The sequence below is a fragment of the Lontra canadensis genome, unplaced genomic scaffold (genome assembly GCF_010015895.1).
Source record: "Lontra canadensis isolate GAN:19392208 unplaced genomic scaffold, GSC_riverotter_1.0 scaffold43, whole genome shotgun sequence".
In the NCBI taxonomy this organism is placed as follows: Eukaryota; Metazoa; Chordata; class Mammalia; order Carnivora; family Mustelidae; genus Lontra; species Lontra canadensis.
In genome coordinates, this window is record NW_022631037.1 from 13,656,444 (window position 1) to 13,678,312 (window position 21,869).

The 21,869-nt window shown below is 57.4% G+C and overlaps 2 protein-coding genes across 4 annotated transcripts in view; both read left to right on the forward strand.

Moving 5' to 3' along the window:
• Positions 1-10,996: 10,996 nt before the first annotated feature.
• On the forward strand, positions 10,997-19,932 carry PPP1R1B (protein phosphatase 1 regulatory inhibitor subunit 1B). 3 transcript variants are annotated; one of them, XM_032871500.1, is made up of 8 exons: positions 11,047-11,065; positions 11,412-11,592; positions 13,267-13,327; positions 13,656-13,678; positions 14,073-14,151; positions 17,380-17,586; positions 18,905-19,024; positions 19,111-19,932. In XM_032871500.1, exons 2-8 carry the CDS (start codon positions 11,512-11,514, stop codon positions 19,158-19,160), a joined length of 621 nt encoding a protein of 206 aa, XP_032727391.1. In that variant the 5' UTR covers positions 11,047-11,065; positions 11,412-11,511; the 3' UTR covers positions 19,161-19,932. The 3 variants fall into 3 exon arrangements, with proteins under 3 accessions (XP_032727390.1, XP_032727392.1, XP_032727391.1); XM_032871499.1 differs by having other exon boundaries at positions 10,997-11,592; XM_032871501.1 differs by having other exon boundaries at positions 10,997-11,592; positions 14,076-14,151.
• A 321-nt stretch (positions 19,933-20,253) lies between these two features.
• The window catches only part of LOC116875970, an 11,228-nt gene continuing 9,612 nt past the window's right edge, over positions 20,254-21,869 (forward strand). Inside the window, exon 1 of the mRNA XM_032871808.1 lies at positions 20,254-20,541. Coding sequence (XP_032727699.1) covers positions 20,254-20,541 — 288 coding nt within the window. The remainder of the gene's footprint in view (positions 20,542-21,869) is intronic.

Here is a 21,869-nt window from a genome sequence, read left to right on the forward strand (position 1 = left end):
TTACTCCATTCTCACTCAGACCTCAGAGGCAGGACTACTGTTATTTTAACCCCACTTAAAGACGAGAATGCTAAAGCACAGAGACGTTGGCATGGAGGTCGCCGTGCCAACGTCACACAGCTAGTATGTTGCAGGTATGGGATTTGAACCCAGTTCTGACTCTGTCCGTGCCCTCTTTCACTATTACAAACTACTGCCTTCTCTGAAAGTCCCGCTATCGACACACTGTGGGACCAGCAGCCCCTGTGACAGAGAGGGAAAAGGAGGGTGCCCTGGGAAGGACTAGTGCCCACGGTTTGCCCTTCGTCCAGTCCCCCACAGGAGCCAGTGTCCTGGCGGGTGTCTCCACAGTTCTACTTATGGGTGCGTGGGGGCTCCTTCCATGCACAGGGAGAGGCTGTCACATTACACATGCTTCCCTCTTCCCTCGGCTCTTTCAGAAGCTGCCCTCCTTGCCCTTGCAATTTAGGTGAGGCGCTTCTTCCATCAGGAAGCCCTCCCTGATGTCATGCCACTCCCTCTTCTGGCCCTTGGCACCACGTTGCGCGCGTGGGGATGGACGGACCAGCTGGATCAGCTTTACTCCTGATCACCAGCGGCCTGTCACACCTTTCTGTTCCCGTCTGCAAAATGGGAATAAGGAGCCCTACCTCACAGAATCTTTGTGAGATGAGAAGCGAAGCGGCATCTTATGAGGAAGCCCCTGGCACCCAGAGGGACCCTGCCGCTCGCTCCTTCTCCTCCTTGTCCTTCTCCTCCAGGCTTTCTCCCGGTTCTCTCCTCACCGCCCCCGCCCGGCGCCTGGCACAGGGCCCGGAGCGCCCCAGCCGCCCAATCCCCGCTCGCAGCCTGACTTCCTGCCCGCCAGGCTCCCTCGGCACGTGCCCCGCGTCCCCCCCCCCCACCCCCCGGGGAAGTGCCACCTCCGGAGCGGCCCCGCGCGCGCCCTGTGGTCCTCCGCCCGGCTCCGGCCGCCGCTGGGCCTCCCGATGGGGGTGCAGCGGGCGCCTCGCAGGTGGGGTCGGCGAGGGCGGAGGCGGGCCGGCGGCGGCGGGAAGGGGACGCTGCCCCTTTAAGGTGCCACCGCCGCGTGGCAGGGAAACAGCTTGTGCCAGCCCCATTCCGCCCGGCTCCGCTCGCAACAAGAAACACAATGCATAACAATCAGGCGCGCGCTTGGAGCCGTGCCACGCGGCGGGGGCGGGGCGGGGCCGCGGGCGGGGCGGGGGCGCCTGGGTCGCGACCCCCGACCGGCGTCCTGCGGCCGCGGGCGGGCCCAGGCCTGGCGCTCCCCTGCGCCGCGGCTCTGCGCCCCAGCGAGGCGCCCCTGCGCCCCGGTGCCCCCCGCCTCGCCCCCGCTCGCCTCCCCCTCCCTCCCCGCCTTCGCGCTCCCTACAAAGTTCATTCCCACTAACTCTTTTCCAGGCCACTTCCCCCTCACATCTGACAATCCGGGGCCCCTCATTCTCCCAGTAATCACTCCACTGCACTAATTGCACATGCAAATATGCAAATGCGTATTAATTAATTACTATACTAATTAGTTCTGTGGTATTTGCGAGTAATAAATCATTGGATGGGAGCGAGGAAGCTGGAGACCTGGCCCATTTTCATTCTGCATAAAATTTTAATGGTCTCTCTGGCTGATCCGGGACGGCAGCGCGCGGAGAGGCTCTTAAAGGGCCAGTGGCGGCGGGAAAGGGGCAGAGGCGGGGAGCGCGGGGCGACCCGGGCGGGGCTGGTGCCCGGGGCGGTCTTGGAGATGCAGCCCAAGACCTGCAGAGGCGGTCTCCGGCCTAGGGTTGGCTTTTCCCCTCCCCTCTGGGGCTCAGTATCCTCCCCGGTGGCTTCTAAGGAGAGAATCTGGGCGGTCGGGAAGGAGGAGGCTGAGCTCGTTTTCTTTAAGAAAGGAAAGAGGGCAAGGAGCTGTGAGAGGCCAATGCCAAGGCCCTTTGGGCCCCAGGGAGACAGAAATGAAGACTCCCTCCTGAGGATGACTGAGTAAACTGAGGCACTGGACAGGCCAAGGTTAGTTCTCACTCCCTGCCTGTCCCCAGGGGACGGGAGCTCCTGGGACCGCTTGGGTGCCCCAGTCCTTCCATGTCTCTGGTGGGGGCCACCCAGGAAAGCCTCCAGCTTTCCCTTTCCACATGCTCAAACTGCTGCCCCGCCCCCGTGGGCACCAGCTGGTACCCTGGCAGAGCAGTTCTGGGCCTGAGTGGGCCCCCGGGACCCTGCTTTATTTCCAGGAGGTAGTCAGGACCTGGGCACAGGGAGGGGTCTGGCTGCTTTGCAAGACTATTGACTCGGGGTTGTGCCTCCCAATTGTGCCCAAGCCAGAGAATGCCAGAAGAGGGAAGACTAAGTAGGGGCTGCAGGCCCGCCCTGAGCTGGGGGCCCCCAGGAGCAGGGTCTCCAGTCTGGTTCTGCTCACCTTCCAACCTTCTGCCATCAACAAGCCCCCCAGTTGGGGCAAAGCCCAAAGGGGGTCAGTGCTCTAGGGGGGGCCAATAATAATAACAACAGCAACTAACAATGCCATTAAATCAGGCTTTCTGAGAGTTGTAGGTATCTCACGACTGTCCAGTGACATAGGTTCTGTTACAGTGTCCATTTTGTGGATGGACAAACAGGGGCACTGAAAGGTTTAGTGACCTGCCCCAGGTCACTCAGTGACAAGTAGCAGAGTGGGATCTGAATGCAGGCGGTCCAGCCCTGGCATCTGGGTTCTTTCCACCGTACTCTGCCAGCTCTACCACCATGTCCTCAGCACCTGCTGAGAGCCAGGCCCTGGCTGAGAACTTCACGGGCAGTGTCTTAGCCAACCCTCCCAACCGGCTGGGAGGTAGCTTCTGGGATCTTCCCCATTCCAGGGTCGGGGAACCCATGACTCAGAGAGATTGACTAAGTTGCTCTGGCCACACAGGGAGGATGGGGCAAGGCCAGGTTTGCTTCCAGCCTGTGTGACAACAGTTGAACAGGTTTTCTGATGCCCTCTTCCCCACATCCCTCTGGGGGTGAGGAAGGATGGGGTCACTGCAGCCCTTGCTGAAGACAGAAACAAGAGAAGGAAGGGATTTCAGTTAGACTCTGGGGAGGACTTTCTCCCAGAGAGGTGGGGGCTCTGGAGGTGGAGGGACCTGGAGGTTCTTCCTTCTTTCCCAAAGAGCAGGCTTCGGAAGGCCCCTGGCTATTGGAGGTGGGGGAGGGGGTGGTAGAGGGATGGGAGGAGAACAGAACGGAAGGAGAAAGTCCAGTCACAACCCTATTACTCCAGAATCCCAGTTATTGTTGTTGTTTCTTAATTTTGGCTCCAGGACTCCAACTTGCCCCCGCCCCTTCCTCTGGAAATCTCCTGAACTCCTCCACTCTAAGATTTGCTCCTTGAGGGGACTCAAGAAATCCAGTCTCCCCTCTTCCTAGCAGGGGGAAGGAGAAGCTAGCCCTGCCACTCTGTACACACTTCCTCTGTGCCAGGCGCCTGATGTGCACCAACTTCAATTTTCACAATTTTATAGTCAGTATTCCTATTTTATTAATGGAGGCAGGGTAGAAGAAAAGAGAGGTTAAGTTACTTGCTCAAGGTCACACAGCTGGCCAGCAGGAGAGTAGAATCTGAACTTCTGACCTGGTGTGCTTTACCACCCTGCTCCCCCTTCCCTGCTGAGCTCTTGCGGCTACAGGGGCATGGCCACACTGACCCCCTTGCCCAGTGGTCAGGGCTTTGGGTGGGTACCTTTGAAACTGGCAGATGCAAAGATAAAGAACGTTCCTCACGCCTATCATTCCCATGGCCCCCAACCTACACGAATTTTCATGGAACCTTGTACATGCTGGCAGAAGCTGGATAAGATGAATGTTCAGGAAGCCCAGATCCCTCCTCTCATTATCCTGGGGATGGACAGCCCCCCAGAGTGTGATGCTATCCCAGCACTCCCCTCTCTCAGCCCACCCTGGCCAGAATAGCAGGGTCAGGGAGTCCATTGGCTGCTGTCTGGCGGACCACCCTGATTCAGGGAATTGAGATTCCCACTCTCAGGGATGACCCTAGGGTCCTTTTACCTCCCAGTGTCTCAGAGGAACTCCCTTAGGGAATCTGGACACCCTCACTCCCCAGCCCCAAGAAAACCTTCGACACCTACCTTCTGAGCCTGGGAGTCCTGGGGGAGGAGGGACGTAGGGCCCTGGGAGGAATGGCCTTTGGGCTGCAGCCCTCTAGGAAAGAAAATCCATCCTCACCCCTCTACTCCACCAAAGCCCAGAGAAGCTGGGTTCATCAGGGTCCCCCCCCCACCCACATGCTCAGTTCCGAGGAGAATGGGGGCAAGTTGGGGAGTTGAGGGAAAGAGGCAGGAGGCTCTGAGCTTCTCCACGCAGCCCTCAGGGCCGGGTGCCTGGGCAGGAGGAGGGGGCAGAGCAGCTGCTGGCGATTTATTAAGCAGTCACGGAAAAATTGGTTTATAAATTAACAGCTGTTTTAACTTTAGGGCCTCTTCTTCAGGGAATGGAAGCAGCCGACTGGACCGGGATCGGAGTGTGTGTGAGGGCTGGTGGAGGGGGTAGGAGGCGGCGGGCTCCGGCAGCTGGCATTCTTCGGGGGCAGCCTCAGCTGGCACCTCGGGGGGCACCAGGCAGTGGCCAGAGCAGGAGGTCTCCAGGTGCCTGGGGCTGAGGCTGCCCCCACCGTGGGCTGCCTGCTTGCTCACTCTTCTCAGAGCCATCCTACCTGAGGGCGCCAGAGGGCAGAGACACCGCTGTACTCATGCCTGCCACCAGAGGGCAGCCTCCACACACGGATTTCTGCTCCCCAACCCTCTGCCCCTCTGTGTGAGTCCAAACTGGGCTGGAGAGAAACCGGGTCCAATGCCGGGCAACAGAGAGGGCTGGTCCAGGGCAAGTAAGCAATCTTCTACTCACCCATCTTGAATGTATTAAAGGCAGCAGTAAAGAGTGAGAGCTCTGGAGTCAGACTGTCTTCTCACAAACCCGGTGAACCCTCTGGGCAAAAGTTCCGAGCCTCATTTGCCTAATCTGTAAAATGGAATGATGCTAACGAGGTTTAAATGAGATCATACATATAAATGGCCTAGTTCAGTGCCCAACACAGAGTAAATGCTCCATATATGTCACCCGCTGACAATTTCTATGACTTGTGTATCCATCCATCCATTCATTCCTCAGTCCATCCCCTGCACGCAGTGTCTCCTGTATTCTGGGCACTCTGGCAGGCAGGTGATGGTGCAAAGACAAATGTTGGGAAGGACACTTCTCAAAACAGTGTGTTAAGAGTTGTGATACAGGGGGATGCCTGGGTGGCTCAGTGGGTTAAGCCTCTGTCTTCTACTCAGGTCATGATCCCAGGATCCTGGGATCAAGCCCTGCATTGGGCTCTCTGCTCTGTGGGGAGCCTGCTTCCTCCTCTCTCTCTGCCTGCCTCTCTGCCTGCTTGTGATCTCTCTGTCTGTCAAATAAATAAAATCTTTAGAAAAAAAATTTAAAATATTAAAAAAAAAAAAAAGATTTGTGATACCGGGACGCCTGGGTGGTTCAGTCAGTTAAGTGGCTGCCTTCAGCTCAGGTAATGATCCCGGGGTCCTGAGATCGAGCCTTGCATTGGGCTTCCTGCTCAGCAGAGAGCCTGCTTCTCTCTCTCCCTCTGTCTGCCGCTCTACTTGTGCTCTCTCTCTCTTTCTCTGTCAAATAAATAAATAAAATCCTTAAAAAAAAGAAAGAGTTGTGACACACACACTGAACAGGGAGGGAAGATTGACTTGGATGGGCAAAAGAGAACGTTTTGGGGTGATGAAATGTTCTATATCTGTGTTGTGGTAGTAGTTGTATGTTGTTAAAAATTCTCAAAAACTCATAGAATTGTATATTTTAGGGGCACCTGTGGCTCAGTTGGGTAAGTGACTGACTTTTACTATGACCTCAGGTCTTATCTCAGGGTCCTGGTTCAAGCCCTGCATTGGGCTGTGCACCGGGAGTGGAGCTTACTTAAGAAAGAAGGAAAGAGGGGCACCTGGGTGGCTCAGTGGGTTAAGCCGCTGCCTTCGGCTCAGGTCATGATCTCAGGGTTCTGGGATCAAGTCCCGCATCAGGCTCTCTGCTCAGCAGGGAACCTGCTTCCCTCTCTCTCTCTCTGCCTGCCTCTGTCTACTGTGATCTCTCTGTCAAATAAATAAATAAAATCTTTAAAAAAAAAAAGAAAGAAAGGGAGAAAGGAAGGAAGAGAGAAATGTATGTATTTATATTTATATTGATGGGGGGGAGGAGCAGAGAGAAAGGGAGAGAAACTCAATCGGGCTCTTCAGTGAGCATGCGCCTAGAAGCAGGGCTTCATCCCACGACACTGAGATCACCACCTGAGCTGAAACCAAAGGTCCAAGGCTTAACCGACTGAACGTACCACCCAGGCTCCCCTAAATGTAGATTTTGAAATGATGCATTTTATTGTATATAAACTCTGATTCAAAAAGGTTGATTTAAAAAAAAAAAGATTTTATTTATTTATTTGAGAGAGAGAGAGAGCAGGGGGTGGGGTGGGAAGAGGGAGAAGCAGGCTCCCCGCTGAGCAGGGAGCCTGATGTGGGGCTCCATCCCAGGACCCTGAGATCATGACCTGATCCAAAGGCAAATGCTTAACTAACTGAGCTACCCAGGTGCCCCCCAATAAAGTTTTTTCGCTTTTGGGGTTTTTTTTTTTTTTTTTTGGTGAAAAATGGTGGTTTATTAAAGCATGGGGACAGGACCCATGGGCAGAAAGAGCTGCTAAAGCTGATTTTTTATTTTTATTTTTTTAAAGATTTTATTTATTTATTTATTTATTTATTTTTTAAAAAGATTTTCTTTATTTATTTGACAGACAGAGATCACAAGTAGGTAGAGAAGCAGGCAGAGAGAGAGGAGGAAGCAGGCTCCCGGCTGAGTAGAGAGCCCGATGCGGGGCTCGATCCCAGAACACTGGGATCATGACCCCAGCCGAAGGCAGAGGCTTTAACCCACTGAGCCACCCAGGCGCCCCTATTTATTTATTTGACAGACAGATCACAAGCAGGCAGAGAGGCAGGCAGAGAGAGAGGAAGAGGACTCCCCAAAGAGCAGAGAGCCCGATGTGGGGCTCAATCCCAGTACCCTGGGATCATGACCTGAGCCAAAGGCAGAGGCTTTAACCCACTGAGCCACCCAGGCTCCCCTAAAGTTGGTGTTTTAAAAAGCACCCACTTCAGTGGTCAAAGGGATGGGTATAGATGAATAAATGAACGAATGAATTAATATGTTGAATGAATGTTTCAGATGATTGCCCATCTGTCCTGATATCACTATTGTCCTGGCCGAGAGTGCCCTTGCCCTCTCCTCTTCTTGTCCTTGGTTTTCCCCAGAGGCGGGCCTTGGAATTTGCCCCTCCTCCCATCTCTCCACCAGCAGCTTCGACGGGGAAAGATGCCCCAGTGTGCCCAGCTAGCGTTCCCCGGCTTCTCTAAGGTTACTTCCCAGGGCTTCCAGGGCCTCCCTTCCAGCTGCCACATGCCAACCCGGCAAGCTCTGCCCAGCTCCGTGGTGCCAAGGTCACGGGTGTGATGTCCAACTACAGACCCGCAGCGCCAGCAGCTCAGTCGCCCAAACCCTGGCCGACTCCGCCACCTGCTGGCTCTTTTTGGAACCGCACCCCTGAACTCCAGGGAAGGGGGGATCCGCTGCAGACCTGCTAGGAGTACAGCACTGGGCTGGGGGCTTTACTCGTTTTATCTTATTGAATCGTCACAGCTACCATGTAAGGTGGGCTTTGAAACACGAGAAAACTGAGGCACAGAGATAGTAAGATTTTATCACAGTAAATTATAGATTCCAGGTTTCCTACCCAGGTCTGTGCAACTCCCCAGTGTGTATGTTCTGTCCACCTGACAGTATCTTGCTTGGGGGAAGGGAGGGAATATTCTCCATCTTCCACTCTCCCCAACTCCCAGAAGGAATTGCACGGCTTCCCACCTCCCTTCCAAAATCATCTTCCAGAGAAGGTGAATGTTGTGCTTCTTCTTGTATGCCGGGCAGTGGGGCAGCAAGCAGGCAAAGTGAGAAGGACAGGTCTCCAAACAGTAGGTTCAGACCTACCATACATTAATGCACATGCTACAATTCTTATTTTTGTCTGTCCACACAGAAAGACCCATAGTTCAATCAGAGTTAAGTCAAACAAGGTCTTGATTTTGTTTCTTGGACCCAACCGCCTGTGCTTCTAACTCAAGAATAATAACCGAGGAGTGGCACATTATTTTTACATCTCATTTCCATATGATTAATTCTAAGTCGAAGAGAATGGAGGTCACCCTGGCCCCTTGCTTCTTAGTTCCCATCCCCCATGTGCCTGATCCTGGCCATATCTCGCAGCTCCCACTGGGCTCCCCCACCCTCACTTAGGCCCACCCCAACCCTTGCCCCTGACTGCATCCCCCCAGGTCCCAGAAGTCCTGTTCCCTTCCTCCTCTGTCACCCACACAGCCCCCGCCACCTGGCCGCCCACCTGAAAAACTTTTCCCCAAGTTCTTGAGAAGTCGCGTAGGATCCAGGAGAGAAAAATCAAAGTAATAAAACCTCATTTAATTCCTAGCGGAGGGCAGAGCTGTGAGCAGCAATTATCTTAATGCTGAGCTATTTTTACTCTCTTTCCATCTCTGTCTTCTGCCTCTCTCCATGGTGAAGCTTTCTTTCTCCCTTTGTCTCTCCATCTCTCACATGTGTTTTCTCTGTCTCTTTTCACTTTGTCCTGCCTCCCCACCTTCTCTCTCTCACCTCTTGTCCCTGTCATCCTTCTTCCCTTCCTCCCCCTTCCTCTGTCCCTATACCTGTTCTTCTGTCAGGCTTCCCCACCCCTCTTGGCCCAGGTTTTGTGGCCAGAGCTGTGGGGGCCTGGGCAAAGGCTGGGGGAAAGATCCTCCCCTCCACCCCAAGGACCCTATCTTCCAGGCCTAGGCTCACAGGGGGAGTTTACCTTCCCGGCTGCCCCAGCTTGGGTCAGGGGAATTTTTCCAATATGGCCTCCCAGAGCGCCAATCCTTTCGCCAGAAGCTCCATGGCAGAGCCCTCCCTAGTCAAATCAGCCTAGCTGCCAAGGTCCCCAGGGCCTTCCCATTCTGAAGCACACCTTCTCATTCAGGTGTGACTGGTGGTGAGGCCTCCCTGTCCCTGTCCTCTTGTCACCCACCCAACTGTCCTCTGTCCCCCTTCACTCTGCTCCAGGACTTTCCTACTTCTCCAGCCCTGGAAGCCACAGGTCCCTCACCCTCACCTTGGCCCAGGGGCCACTCAGGTATACTGCCTGTGGAGTGCCTTTCCTGTGCCCCTTTTGACTTTCAGGCCCTCCTTATTGACCCTCTCAAGGCACTGCCAAAGTGCTCTTTGCCACTCCCCAGCACACCCCACCGGGAAGAGGGGTCCAGCCCAAGCCAGGGCTGCCAGAGATGCCCAAAACCCTGTGTCACGACCTGGCCTCTGGCTGTTTCCCTGACAAGCATATATGTCAACAAACACAGTGGGAATTGAACCAGGCCTGGGGTTGGGAGAAGTGGAACCGAGTGGCCAGGACTCCCAGCTCATAAGCCAAGCTCTGCTCTCCTGCTTCCCTCTGGGTCACTCTGGGGTACAACATTGTGCCCTTGACCCCATTTCCAGGAGACTTCTCTGGTCTCTTGCTTCCTACTGCCAAGGACCCAGCATGCTGGGGCTAGGAGTGGAAAAGTGGCCCGAGGGGGTGGGGCAGGGGCGTGCTCCTGACTGTTCCAGGTCTGAGCGTGACCAGCAGAGAAGACAGCCAACACAAATAGAGCCCCAGGAAGACGCACTCTTATGTACACGTCTACACATGCTCCCTCTTGGAGCTAAGGAGAAGCGTTTCCATGCTCTCCCATAGGCCTGCAGAGACACCGAGGGCCTGTACACATAAACAGGGACACTAACCCACAGGGCCAGCTCCTCCTTCTCCCCCTCCAGAGACACACACAGACACCTCTACAAAGAGAGAGAAGCTCACACCTCAGAAATGAGCACACGCACCTCTCCCCCCAGCTCTGTTCCTGAATGCACCAAACTCACACACGTGATGGCACGTGTACTGGTCCAGGCAGCCCCCCAGCTCTGTCCCCCTGGGCTGGCTTGGCTCCCCCCACCCATTTTAGATCTGGGGAGAAAAGGCGGGAGACACGTGACCCCAGGGTATATCAGGGCAGGGACACATTCCCTCTCCCCAGCCCCTCAGGACTACAACCTCATCTCCCTCTTCCGCATGGGCTAGAGCTGTGGATACAGCCCCTCCCCCCCCCCCCCCCCCCCCCCCCCCCCACCAGCAAGCTGCCACACGCCAGCCCATCACCTTGACAGCCTCTGACATCCTCCCCCACACCCACACCCTCCCCCAGCACACAGCCTTCCCACACCCTGCCACTCACACCCGCATCTTTGACACTCTGACACACTTACTCACATAGACTCACACACACTCATGCCACACGAACCCCCCCCCACACACACACGAGCTCCCTAGCTACAGGCACCACAGGGCCCCCGGCACTTATACACTCCCTGGCATGATGACTGACATGTGTCCTCCCCCACACACCCGCTCTTTCACACTTTCTGGCTCTCTAGGACACCCCCATTCACAGCGTGACATGCTGGTGGTAGTTTCTCGAGGACCTCTCAGACCTCCTCGTGGAACTCCGAGGACCCAGGCCACGAAGGGGTTAAAGCCAGAGTCCTGTCTCCCCGCTGCCCCTCTCCTCCCCGCAACGGCCCCCCCCCCCGCCCCGCCCCGCCCCGGCCTCCCCCGCCCCCATGATCCTCCCCGCTGGACTCCATCAATAATGCAGCTTCAAGTTCTCGGGAGACGGCAGGGGGGCCCCCAGCCCGCTCCCGCGTCCTGGCTCACACTCCGCACCCCCCTCCGGGCCCGTGGAGAACACGGTTCTCGGCGCTCATTGGCCACTTCCCGCTGGGCCCTCCCACCCAGCCCCCGGGCGCCAGTCCCAGGCGGAGGGGACGGGCAGGGGACCCCCAAGGCTGGGGCCAGAGGGTAAGACCTGGAGGGACGGAGCAAGGCTGAGACAGAGGCGCAGGCAGAGGAAGGGAGGGAGAGAGAGGGAAGGCGGAGACACCCACGGAGACCCTCAGGGAGAGCGAGGGAAGGAGGGAGAGGCGAGACTCGGGGAGAGGGGCAGAGACCCAGAGCGGGCGAGCCGGGAGCCCAGGCTGCAGGCGCCCGGGGACCAGCGCGGCCGGCGCGGCGGGCGAGCCCGAGAGCCGAGAGTCGGGGGCGCTCGGAGCCGGCGCGACCCCCTCCCGCTCGCGCGCCCTCCCCTAGCCGCGCGCGGTATTTTTATCTGAGCGTGAGCCGCTCGCCTCCCCCTCGCCGCGCACAGCCAGCCCTCGCCGCCGCGCCTGGAGCAGCGCGGGGAAGCCGAGTAGGGACCGCAGCCCCGGACCCCGAGACCCCCAGCCCCGCCGGCCACCCCGCCCGCCATGGACCCCAAGGACCGCAAGAAGATCCAGTTCTCGGTGCCTGCGCCCCCCAGCCAGCTAGACCCCCGCCAGGTGGAGATGGTAAGGGGACCGGGCCCCACCCCCGGCAGCGCCCCCCAACACACCCCGGGCTCCTCTGGCGACGGGGCGCTGCCGGGGCGGGACCGGCCTGGGGGTGGGGGAAGACGGGAGCGGCTCGGGCCGTCTCGGACACGCGGGGGCGCGGGGCAGCGCGTGAAGTTCGCTGAGGACTCTGGCAACTTTTTCCCCGGGCCGCAGACTGCTGTGCGGCGAGCGCTGGGAGGCCTGGCCGTTCCGGGCCAACACCGGGCGGGGAGACTGTGCTTTGGACCCTGCACGGTGTCCTCCTGACCGAGGCTGCCCCGGGGACCGCGGCGCCTTTGGCCCCAGCCAGAGTCGATCGGAAGTGAGACGCGTGGTGCCCTGACCCACGGTACAGAACGGGCCTCCGCCTTGCGGGTCCTGGGCTCTGCCGCCTCTCTGGTCCCACCGTGTGTGCCTGGGCCGGGCCGCCAGAGCCTTGTTCTGACCTCCTTCTGCTGCCGGGCCCTACCCAGAGCCACAACATGGGGTTGGGGGGCACCAGTCATCACAGAAGCCAGACCCCTTCACAGAGTACTGAGTTCTCTGGAGAGCCTTCCTGGGGGTCGAGGCGCCTGCAGCAGTGGTGGGAGTGGACAGAGGAGAAGAGGGACTCCGCTCACCACCCCCCCCAAAAAAAAGTAGCGTGTTCACTTGTTGCTGAGCTACGACTGACACCCAGCAGAGCAGTGAGAGTGGAGCCAAGTCATTCTGGGGGGAGAGGGGGAGGCCATAGGGGGAAGGGGAGGGCTGGATCCTGGGTCTAAGCAGCTTTGGATCTGGAGGGCAGTTTGGAGAGCTGGGGGGGGCGGCGGTGGCAGTTTCAGCTTCATTCACCTGGTTCTCTTTGTGCATTTCCCTGGAGCTTGGAGAGGACCTAATTAACTGACAGTTGGTCTGATTGCCAAGCTGGGGGGGCAGGTACTGGGAGAGTTCAGTGCCCCCCCCCCCACCGCACCCTCTCACTCTTCAGCTTGCCTCATGTACCAAGGAGGACAACTTTTTGTTTTTTTATGAGCTCTGGGCCAAGAGTTTTTCAGCCTGAGAGACACTGCTAGAGAGACCCAGACGCAGCCTTCCAGGGACACCTCCCCGACCGGGTGGGTCTGGGGCTCAGGCCCATACCTGAGCCTCAGTGTGGGGTTGCAGGTGTCTGCCTTGCCCAGACTCAGCCTCCCTCTGTGACGGGATCCGGTTTCTTTGGAGCCCTTGAGCTGACCTTAGGTGGGTGGGGACAGGTGGGTGCCACGGCCCACAGGGCATCTCCCACAGCCAGCTTCTGGTTCCTGAGGATTGACATCTGGAAAAGCAGGAGAGGACAGGCCTCCTTGAAAGTGAAGGTGGAAAGGGAGATGCCATTCTGGAGGAGCCATGGAGTGGGACAAGCATGGACTAGGAGTAGCGATGGGCTTTTCTTCTTTCTCTGCCACTGCGAGCTGCGTGGCCTTGAGCTCTTAGCTCTTGGAGCCCTGGGTTTTCACCTCTAAAATGAGGGGGTTGGGTGAACTATAGAGTTCCTTTCAGCTCTGACACTCTGATTCAAAGGCACCCTGGGGATTTCAAAGCACTGTTCCCTACTGCCTGTGGATGGGGGGTGCAGGTGTCTGTCCTGCTCCCCTCCCCCTTGCCCCACCTCTTTCTCCATCTCCTTAGATCCGGCGCAGGAGGCCAACCCCTGCTATGCTGTTCCGGCTCTCAGAGCACTCCTCGCCAGGTGGGCCCTTCCCCCCTTCCCCACTGCCCCAGCCCTTGCCCCACCCTAGCTCTGATACCTTCTCAGGGCCCTTGCTAAAGTTCCAAGAGTAGGAGACGGAGCAGAAGATGAGGGGGAGGGGGTGAGGTCTGGGAGCGCAACTCTGCTGGGTTCATTTATTGCCCAGGCACCTTCCAACACCCAGAAGGAAAGGGCACACTTTCCCTTTCCCCAGAGCTTGAGCCTTTGGGGAAAGTAATTCAGATTCTCTTTGTCTCTTCCCTTTCCTCCCCGTCGTCTTCTCTCTTCTTCCCTTGGTTTCCCTTGGTTCATTCGTGGCCTCCCTCAGAGGAGGAGGCCTCCCCTCACCAGGTGAGTTTCCAGGGGCCCCTGGGGGCCCTTTGTGGTGGGCTGGACAGGATTCCTCCCAACTAACACAGGGTGCCTCCCAGAGGACACATTAGCATATCCACTGGCACCTTGGTAAGAAGGCCTGGTGCCAGTGTCCCTCTGGTACAGACTTCCGAGCCCTTGTCTCTCCTCTGCTCAGACTCGAGCTGGGACTCCAGAACCCTGGATTCTGCCCTGAGCCAGACCACAACTTATGGAAGACCCCCCCCACACACACACACACACAAAGCAACAGGGCAGCCTGGCTGGACCAGAGCAGTTGTGGGTGGCCTGGGTTGCCAGGGTGGGGTGGAACGGAGGAGGAGTGAAGGGAGGGGGCCTCTGGTGAGCCTGTTTAACCTGGCATTTACCCCAGCAGAGAGCCTCAGGAGAGGGGCACCACCTCAAGTCGAAGAGACCCAACCCATGTGCCTACACACCCCCCTCGCTGAAAGGTACTATCCCCCCCACCCATCAGTCTGGTTGGCTCCTTCACCCCCGGAACCAGGCTGACACTGGGGGAGGGAGGTGAAATGTTGAGCTTTTGTCAATGGGGAGGGATTGTCTTGTACCCCAATCATGACTTAGGGACCAGATCTTTCTTAACTCGGCCTTGTAAAGAAGGGGCTCAGGGGCTGAAATGGGTGGCTGAGGGCCTCCAATTCAGGCTGTGGGGTTCAAAGAAAAGAGGGGACTGGCCTGAAATAACAAGTTTCATCAACATAAAGAGATACAGCTCTCTACCTCCTCTTTGCAAACGTGTGCCAGACCACCTGTCGGGGTCCCCCTCGCTCCCCCCACCCCGGATCTCCCCCCGCCAACCATGACCTTTTCCAGGCGCAGCCCTTGTTCCCCTCTCCCACTGGAAGAACATTTGCAAGGTCAGCAGACTGGTTCCTTCTTGGTCCTGCTTCTTGTTTCTTTATTAAAACACAAGTCATTCCTAGAGCACGCACTTAGAGAACACCTAGTGTGTGCCAGGCCTCATAGGTGGGCACTGGGCAAGATGGGAGGAGTCAGATTTGACCCTCGCCCTCCTGGGGCCTTTTGCCTCAAAGGGTGGTGGGCGAGTTACAGAGGAGAGGAAGGTTAAGCCTGGATTTGAAGGATGAGTTGGGATTCCACAGGCAGTCAAGGCGTGGAAAGGCATTCTAGGAAGAGGAAAGGAAATGTGCACAGGGGAGGCGGTGTGAAATCGCAGGGAGTCTTTAGAGTCTGTCTGGAGACTTGGCTTCTCACGGGGAAGCTGGGGAACCTACACCTGGAGGAGAGGGCTTGGAGCTGGGGGCCTGGGGAAGGTCTCTTCCTAATTTAGCCAAAGAATGCCTTCCCACCCCCATCTCAGCTCTGGCCTGAGGCTCTTCCTGCCTGGCCAGCCCCCTCCTTCCACAGAGGGAGGAGACCGGAAGGGTGTGCTGGGAGCTCCCTCTGGGGTGGGTTTAATGAATTCCCAGCAGCAGCCAAGGTCAACAGGTGCACCTGTCAGCCTACCTGTCTTCCTGCCTGCCAGGGTTAGGAGCAGAGAAGAGAGGGTGGGAGGAGAAGGGAGAAGGGCAAGGGCATTTTCTCTTCCCCCTAGGACAGAAAGAGGAAGGGACAGCATGTGGGCAGTGGGTACAGCACCAGGAAGGACTTCCCACCTGAGCGGTGTGGGGGAAGGCCAGCCCCTGAAGGAGGGATGAGGGAGGTGGTGGCATCTTCTCAGGAGAGAAAAGAAGTTCTCTCTTTCCTCCCTACTCTGGGCTGAGGAGGGCTGAGTGGATGTGAGGGGCGAAAACTGTACCTTGGACTCTTGGTCATGAGCATGGGGCAGAAGGCTGGGGTGAAGAGGATAGGGCCCATGGACTTCCCGAGTACCCTGCAAGGGCTAGAAATGGGTTCCCCCTCATTGCTCCTTTGGGCTACCCCTTAGCAGGGCCTGCGTTGGGAGAGGCAGGGCATTCTGGGGGCTGTGCTGGAGACCGTCTAGCTTTGAAAGGGGAGCTTGGGTTGGGCCCCAGAGTTGGAGTCCAGGGCCCCAGAAATGGGGACAGAGAAGAGGACAGCCAAGGTCGAGGGGGAGACCGGAGAGGCACAAGGGGAGGCGAGGTGCGAGGGAGGCTCACGGGGTGCCAGCATGGGTGGGCTCCGAATACCTATTGTCACTGTGGCTCAGGAACTAAGCTCTCCTCCCCCGATTGGGGGAGAGGGCATTGGGGGAGAGGGCGGTTGCTGGAGCGGCCACCTCCTCTCCGCCCTTCCCCCAACCCTCAGAGGACCCTTCTGTACCTGGAGGGCCCTATTTTGCAGGCTTTAGCCCCTTTCCAGGCAAGGGAAAGCTCCTGGCAGGGTTGGGGGTTTGTAAGGGGAGAAGCCGAGGGTTTCCAGGGGAGGGTGGACAACACCGGGTCTTGGCCTGAGGGGGACTCTCCAAGGCCAGGCTCTCACTTGGCTCAAGGTGATGCTCTGCCGCGTCCCCAAGGCCAGGGCAGGGCGATCTATTGCATTTTTATTGCCTGGGTAGTTTGCCCAGAGCCCGCAGGAGGCACTGGGCTGGGAGCCTGGGGCAGGGCGGGGCAGCGGGCCCACACAATGCGCCCTCTGTGCCTGTCCCAAGTTGGCAGGAGTGTGGTGCCCTGTTCATTGCACTGGAGGTTTCCAGCCTGGCCCTCCCACTCTGGGCTTTCTGAGGGGAGGGGCTGCCTGCCACCCGAGAAGGAGCTGTAGCAACCCCAGCCCCTAGCTTGTCAGCATCCTGTCTGTGAGCTGTGAGGTCTGTTCTGGTCTCCCCTCTCAGACCCCCCAGTCCCCCTGCTGCTTCTGCCCCAGACACTCCTCACAGCATCCCCTCAACCCCTGCCATTCCCCCAGAATCCCCCAGCCCTGGCCCCTTTCTCCTAAGCCCCTGGGCCTTTACATCTTTTGGAAACTTCTCCTCAGCTGCCCACACTGTTCCTTTCCTATCCCAGCAGGCCTTGCTGGTGTTGGGGGGGTGGGTGGTGTTTGCTGCTTTCTAGGTCACCACAGAGGGAGCTGGAAGCTTGGGGATGTGGGTCAAGATTGTGGGGGCTGCGTCTGAGCACGCCACATCCCCAGGCACCAACTTGACTGGCTGTAGACTGTTCTGTCCTCAGTCTCCGAATTGTTCCCAGCTCAGCACCTGGGGCAGAGATGTGTGGAGTGGCTCCTCTGACAGGAGCAGTGCCAGGAGGTGGGGACCAAGCCCACAGGATCGGGGTAGGCAATGAGCCCTAGGCAGTCTCCACTAGAAACTGAGAGGGACAAAGCCCACAGGCCCCGGACCCACAGGTCGTGGGCCTTCTAGCCCGGGCTGTACTAGTGGACACAGTCTCCAGTACCAGGTCCTTGGAGAAGCAAGCATCCCAGCCACAGAATGTTAAGCTGCTGCTCTACCTGCCTGGTCTTGTCTGGCTTGGTACCCTGTGGTTCTTGGGGGGGCCCCCTGGTGCCAGCCTCCAAGGAGGTCTGCCTCACAGGACAGCTTAGGAGCCAAGTGCAATTAAGGGTCTACCCCCTGCTGCTTCTGTCCTGGTCTGGCCACCAGCAAGACTGACCTGTGACCTTTAGCTTTTGAACTAGACCCCTGAGTGAGTTAGCCGTGCATCAGGCCACGTGCCTCTCCGGCGCCATGGGCCTCTGGTCGGCCTGGCTCACCCCTGCCTTCCCGGGGCCCCATGTGCCAGCCGTGCAGCGCATTGCTGAGTCGCACCTGCAGTCCATCAGCAATCTGGGCGAGAACCAGGCCTCCGAGGAGGAAGATGAGCTGGGGGAGCTGCGGGAGCTGGGCTACCCAAGAGAGGAAGACGAGGAGGAGGAGGAGGACGATGACGAAGAGGAGGAAGAGGAGGAGGACAGCCAGGCTGAAATCCTGAAGAGTAGCAGGGGGCCTGGTAAGCTGAGGGGGTGGGGAAGCCTGATGGGGTCCTCCCTGAGTGACCTGGGGCACCCCTCCCAGTTCACAGCTTTTCACACATGTAAACTGCCATCGCACGGCGAGGGCCTCCCCATCCTCCCACCCACAAGGTGCCCTACCGGATACCTGGACTTCTCCCATCCTGACCCAGTCCCTCTCCTGCTCAAGTCGTCCCCAGTAATTCCTCTCTTCCCTGAGGATTACAGCAAGGCCACATGAGGTTTGAGACTAGACCCAAGAAAAGACTTCCCGGCCATGGCCCTGAGGGGCTACAGGAGATGCAGGGATAGAAAACTAAAAGGGTCCAATGTCCCCATTTCCTGCATTTTTAAACGTAGGATGTGGTTTCTGCTGGGAGGCTAAGAGTGGGTTCCTAAGTCCTCCCCAGGAGGCTGTTTCTCCCCCTTTTATTTCCTGGGTTGGGGTGAGGGGGTGGGGGTGGTGAGAGGTGCCCTCTAGTGTCTAGATGAAGAATCTGGGATTCAAGAACAACCTAGCCTTCTGCGTTTCAACTCCAACTGCGAGGCAAGAGAGGGGTCCAGAAGGAACCTAAAACCTACACAAAAGACCTCAGAGCTAGAGGACCCAGACCCAGAAATCTCCACCGAGGGTCCCAAGGCCCAGAGAATTCCTAGGCAGAAAGATCTCTGTCCCTCCCATAGCTGTGTTTTCTATGCTTAGCTATGGAAAGCTGTGCCCTATCTATCCCTCCCGGTGCATGTTAAACTTTCTGGTCCCATTATTTATGGGGATGAGAAACAGTCGACCACCCCTGCTTGCAGTGTCCAGCCCTTGCACCCAAACAAAATGGCTTGGACCTCCTCGGCATCTCTGGCAGTGGGGGATCAACACTGGAGCAAAAGCTTCAGGTAGAAGTTGAGTGAACTCCCCCGTGAGACTCTTAGGACAGGTCGAAAAGAAGCAAGAGGAGACACTTCCCTCTGGAAAAGCAGCAGGGCAGAGGGTCAAATGACAAGATTACCAAAGAGAGATATTGATCACCAGCACTCCCGGAGTGCCGGTTTGGTCTGATCAGCAAATTAACTAGTCTCTTATTTAAGATAATCTATGCAATTTCCTTCTCACCGTCCCCTTCAGAGAGGTAGTAACTGACTTATCTAACTCACATAGCTAGTCACTGGGACAGCATTCTTGGTCCAGCGTTCTCTTCATCATACCATGATGCCCTCAGAAAGCTTAGCCTCAGCCATCAGACAGGCTCAGCTCACGCTCCCGGAAGGCTGCTGAACGGATACTTAGAGTCTGTGTTTTTATCCCTTCATTTCCATTCCAAGCTGGGCAGAAGACAGCTTGTGGCCAGGGTCTGGAAGGACCCTGGGAGCGCCCACCCCCTCTGGATGAGCCCCAGAGAGATGGAAGCTCCAAGAAACAAGTGGAAGACCTGGCACTAAATGGTGAAGCTTGGTGGTGGCGGATGGGAGGCGGGGCTGGGATTTTTGTGGGCGTGGCCAAGCCCTGACTCCCTCCGCTTGCCTTGCAGAGCCGGGGGAGGAGCCACAGCGCCCCGCCCACCCTGAGCCTGGCACATAGGCAACCCTCTTCGCGTCGCTCAGAAGGAAGTGGAGGGGGCATTGCTGTTCCCCAGAAACCCGCTCTGTCCCCATCCTATTCTGTATCCTTCCCCCTCACTCGCTAGGGCTGTGGCTTCTGACTTCTAGAAGACTTAAGGCTGGTCTGTGTTTGCTTGTTTGCCCACCTTTGGCTGATGCCCAGAGTCCCTGGGCACTTGCTGCCTGATGCCTACCCCTGCCAGTCATTCCCCCATTTACCCAGAGGGAGGCGGGATGTGAGTGAGTTTGCAGTGGATAATCCAGTAAGGGTGGGGGCCAAAGGTTTATCCTTCACAATTCTACTCCCCAGACCCTTCTCCTGGGCACAGGAAACCCACAGGGCAGGACCCTAAGATCTGGGGAAAGAGGGTACTGAGAACCTGTAGGTGCCCTTAGACCCTTCTCCATCCCCTCTCCTATGGGGGATTTCAAGTTACCACCCCTCTCTGTCTTCTACCAGGGCCCAGGATTCAGGCATCCTTCTCCTCAACCTCAACATTTTAGAAATCTTCCCTTTATCACCCCTGCTCCCCAGCCTGGGTGCCTGGAAGATGGACTAGCAGAGGCTGCTTTGTTGCGTTTTGTTTGTGCTTTGATGCCAGGAATGCCGCCTAGTATATGTCCTTAGGGGGGCGCACGGTGGGGAAGCCAGGTTCTCCTTGTCCTCCAGCTGCTCTGCCCCCTTCCCCTCGTCCCTGACTCCAGGCCTGAACCACTCCTGTGCCGTAATAAATAAATCTTTGTAAATAACCGTGCTGAGACTTCTCAGAAAAGCAGAGGGAGGAGGGGGAAACGGGTTCCCCTATGTGGAAGACCTGGTGGGTAGCCACCTCGACCCTAGTGTCAGGTCCTCTAGTCTGGATCTTTCCTGCAGACAAGTTCAGAGCACTCTTTGGAAGGACCACAGAAATACCCTAGGATCCTGCTAGGGGTGGCTGAACGAGGCAGGGAGGGAAAAGAACTTTCAAGAGTAATTGGGTTTCTCCGAAGGGATCTGTCCGCCAGCCCCAAAAGCCTCCCCTCGGTTAGTTCCCCTTTTTTCCCCCACAGTGCCAGGCCTCTGTGGCCCAACAATGATGATGATCCTGGGCTTCTTTCCCATTTCCCCCACCATTAGTAAGACCCTCTCAAGCAGTCCCCATTTCCGGCCCTCCCAGCCGGACCCTGCCGCTTGGGGGCGGAGACTGAGGCGAAGGGGCGGGGCTGCACCCTACGCACGGCCCCGTCGCTCTCGGGGGCGGGCTCAGTGGCGGAAGTGGCGCCACCGGGAGATCCTGTTCCGCTCGGAGGCGCTCGGGGGGCTGCGGAGCGGGACTGCGGCTGAGGCAGGAAGAGCCTGGGCGGTGGCTGATATGGAGCAGGTGGGTCCGGGGGAGGTCACTGGGGCCGGGTGGTACGAGGTCTGTGTCTTGTCAGCGGATTCCACCTCCCTGCCCAGTGTCCGTTGTTGGTTCCGTCCGACCCTTCCCGCACCCGCCGCGTCTCAGGTTCCGCCCCCTCTCCCTGCTCGGCCTCGCTCCGCCCTGCGCGGGGTTCTGGGGGTCTCCCACGCCGACCCTCCGAGGCTCCGCCCACCCGAGAGCGCCAGGGAAGGGCGTTCCGGATCGCCCTCCCGAGACACGCTCTTCACTCTGAGGGGAGAGGCGAGGCACGAAATCTGGGTAGTGGGGGTCAGGAGTTGGATATGGGCAAGGGGTCAGGGTCTCTGAAAGAGGAGGAAAACATCTACACGTCCCGATAGGTCTGCGTCTCACTGTCTTCCGGTCTCCCCCAACTTCCTTTGAAAACGGCAGTGAATGACTTCCCTAACTGACATCAAAAGGGCTCTTTAAAGAATCTCGAGTTCTTAGAGGTGCATTACACCAGTGATACTCGTTCCTAATTGATGTAATTGACACGCCCCTCCCCCTTGGCGTCCTCGGCGTCTGCATCTCCTTATTTTCTTCCTCCTGTCCTGCCAGTGGAAGTACCGTTTCCCAGTCTCATTTCCTGCCCAAACCCCCGCTCTATACACTGAGTTTTGTTTTGTTTTGTTTTAAAGATTTTATTTATTTGACAGAGATCGCAAGTAGGCAGAGAAGCAGGCAGAGAGAGAGGAGGAAGCAGGCTCCCCGCTGAGCAGAGAGCCCGCTGCGGGGCTCGATCCCAGAATCCTGGGATCATGACCTGAGCCGAAGGCAGGGGCTCCAACCCACTGAGCCACTCAGGCGCCCCTATACACTGAGTTTTGATGGTCTCATCCACTCTTGTGGCTTCAGCTCTACACCACCTAGGTACCCGAAAGACGCCCACATCTACCTCTTTCTTCAGCGCAGCCACTCCCTGGAGCCCCAGACTTGGGCGTCCAAGCTACCAGTGGACAGCTCCACTTCAGCGGCAGCTCTCTTGGACTGGTCTTTCCCCCCTGCAAATGCATTCTTCCTGTGCCATCGCATCACAGCGCGAGACCAGGAAATTGTATTACGCTTCCTCTTCTCCCTCAGTTCCCATATCTGTGGGGTGCCCCGATCCAGCTGACTTCCTGAACATGCTGTACACCTGGTCCTGGGCCTCCATCTCTGGTACCACCTTGATGTGTTTCTCACTAGGATAACTGTAGTGGCTTCCCAGCAGCTTCCAATCATGGCTGCTTGCAACCCAGTCTCCACACTAAGCCTTAGGATCATTTTTTTTTTTTTTTTAAATTAAA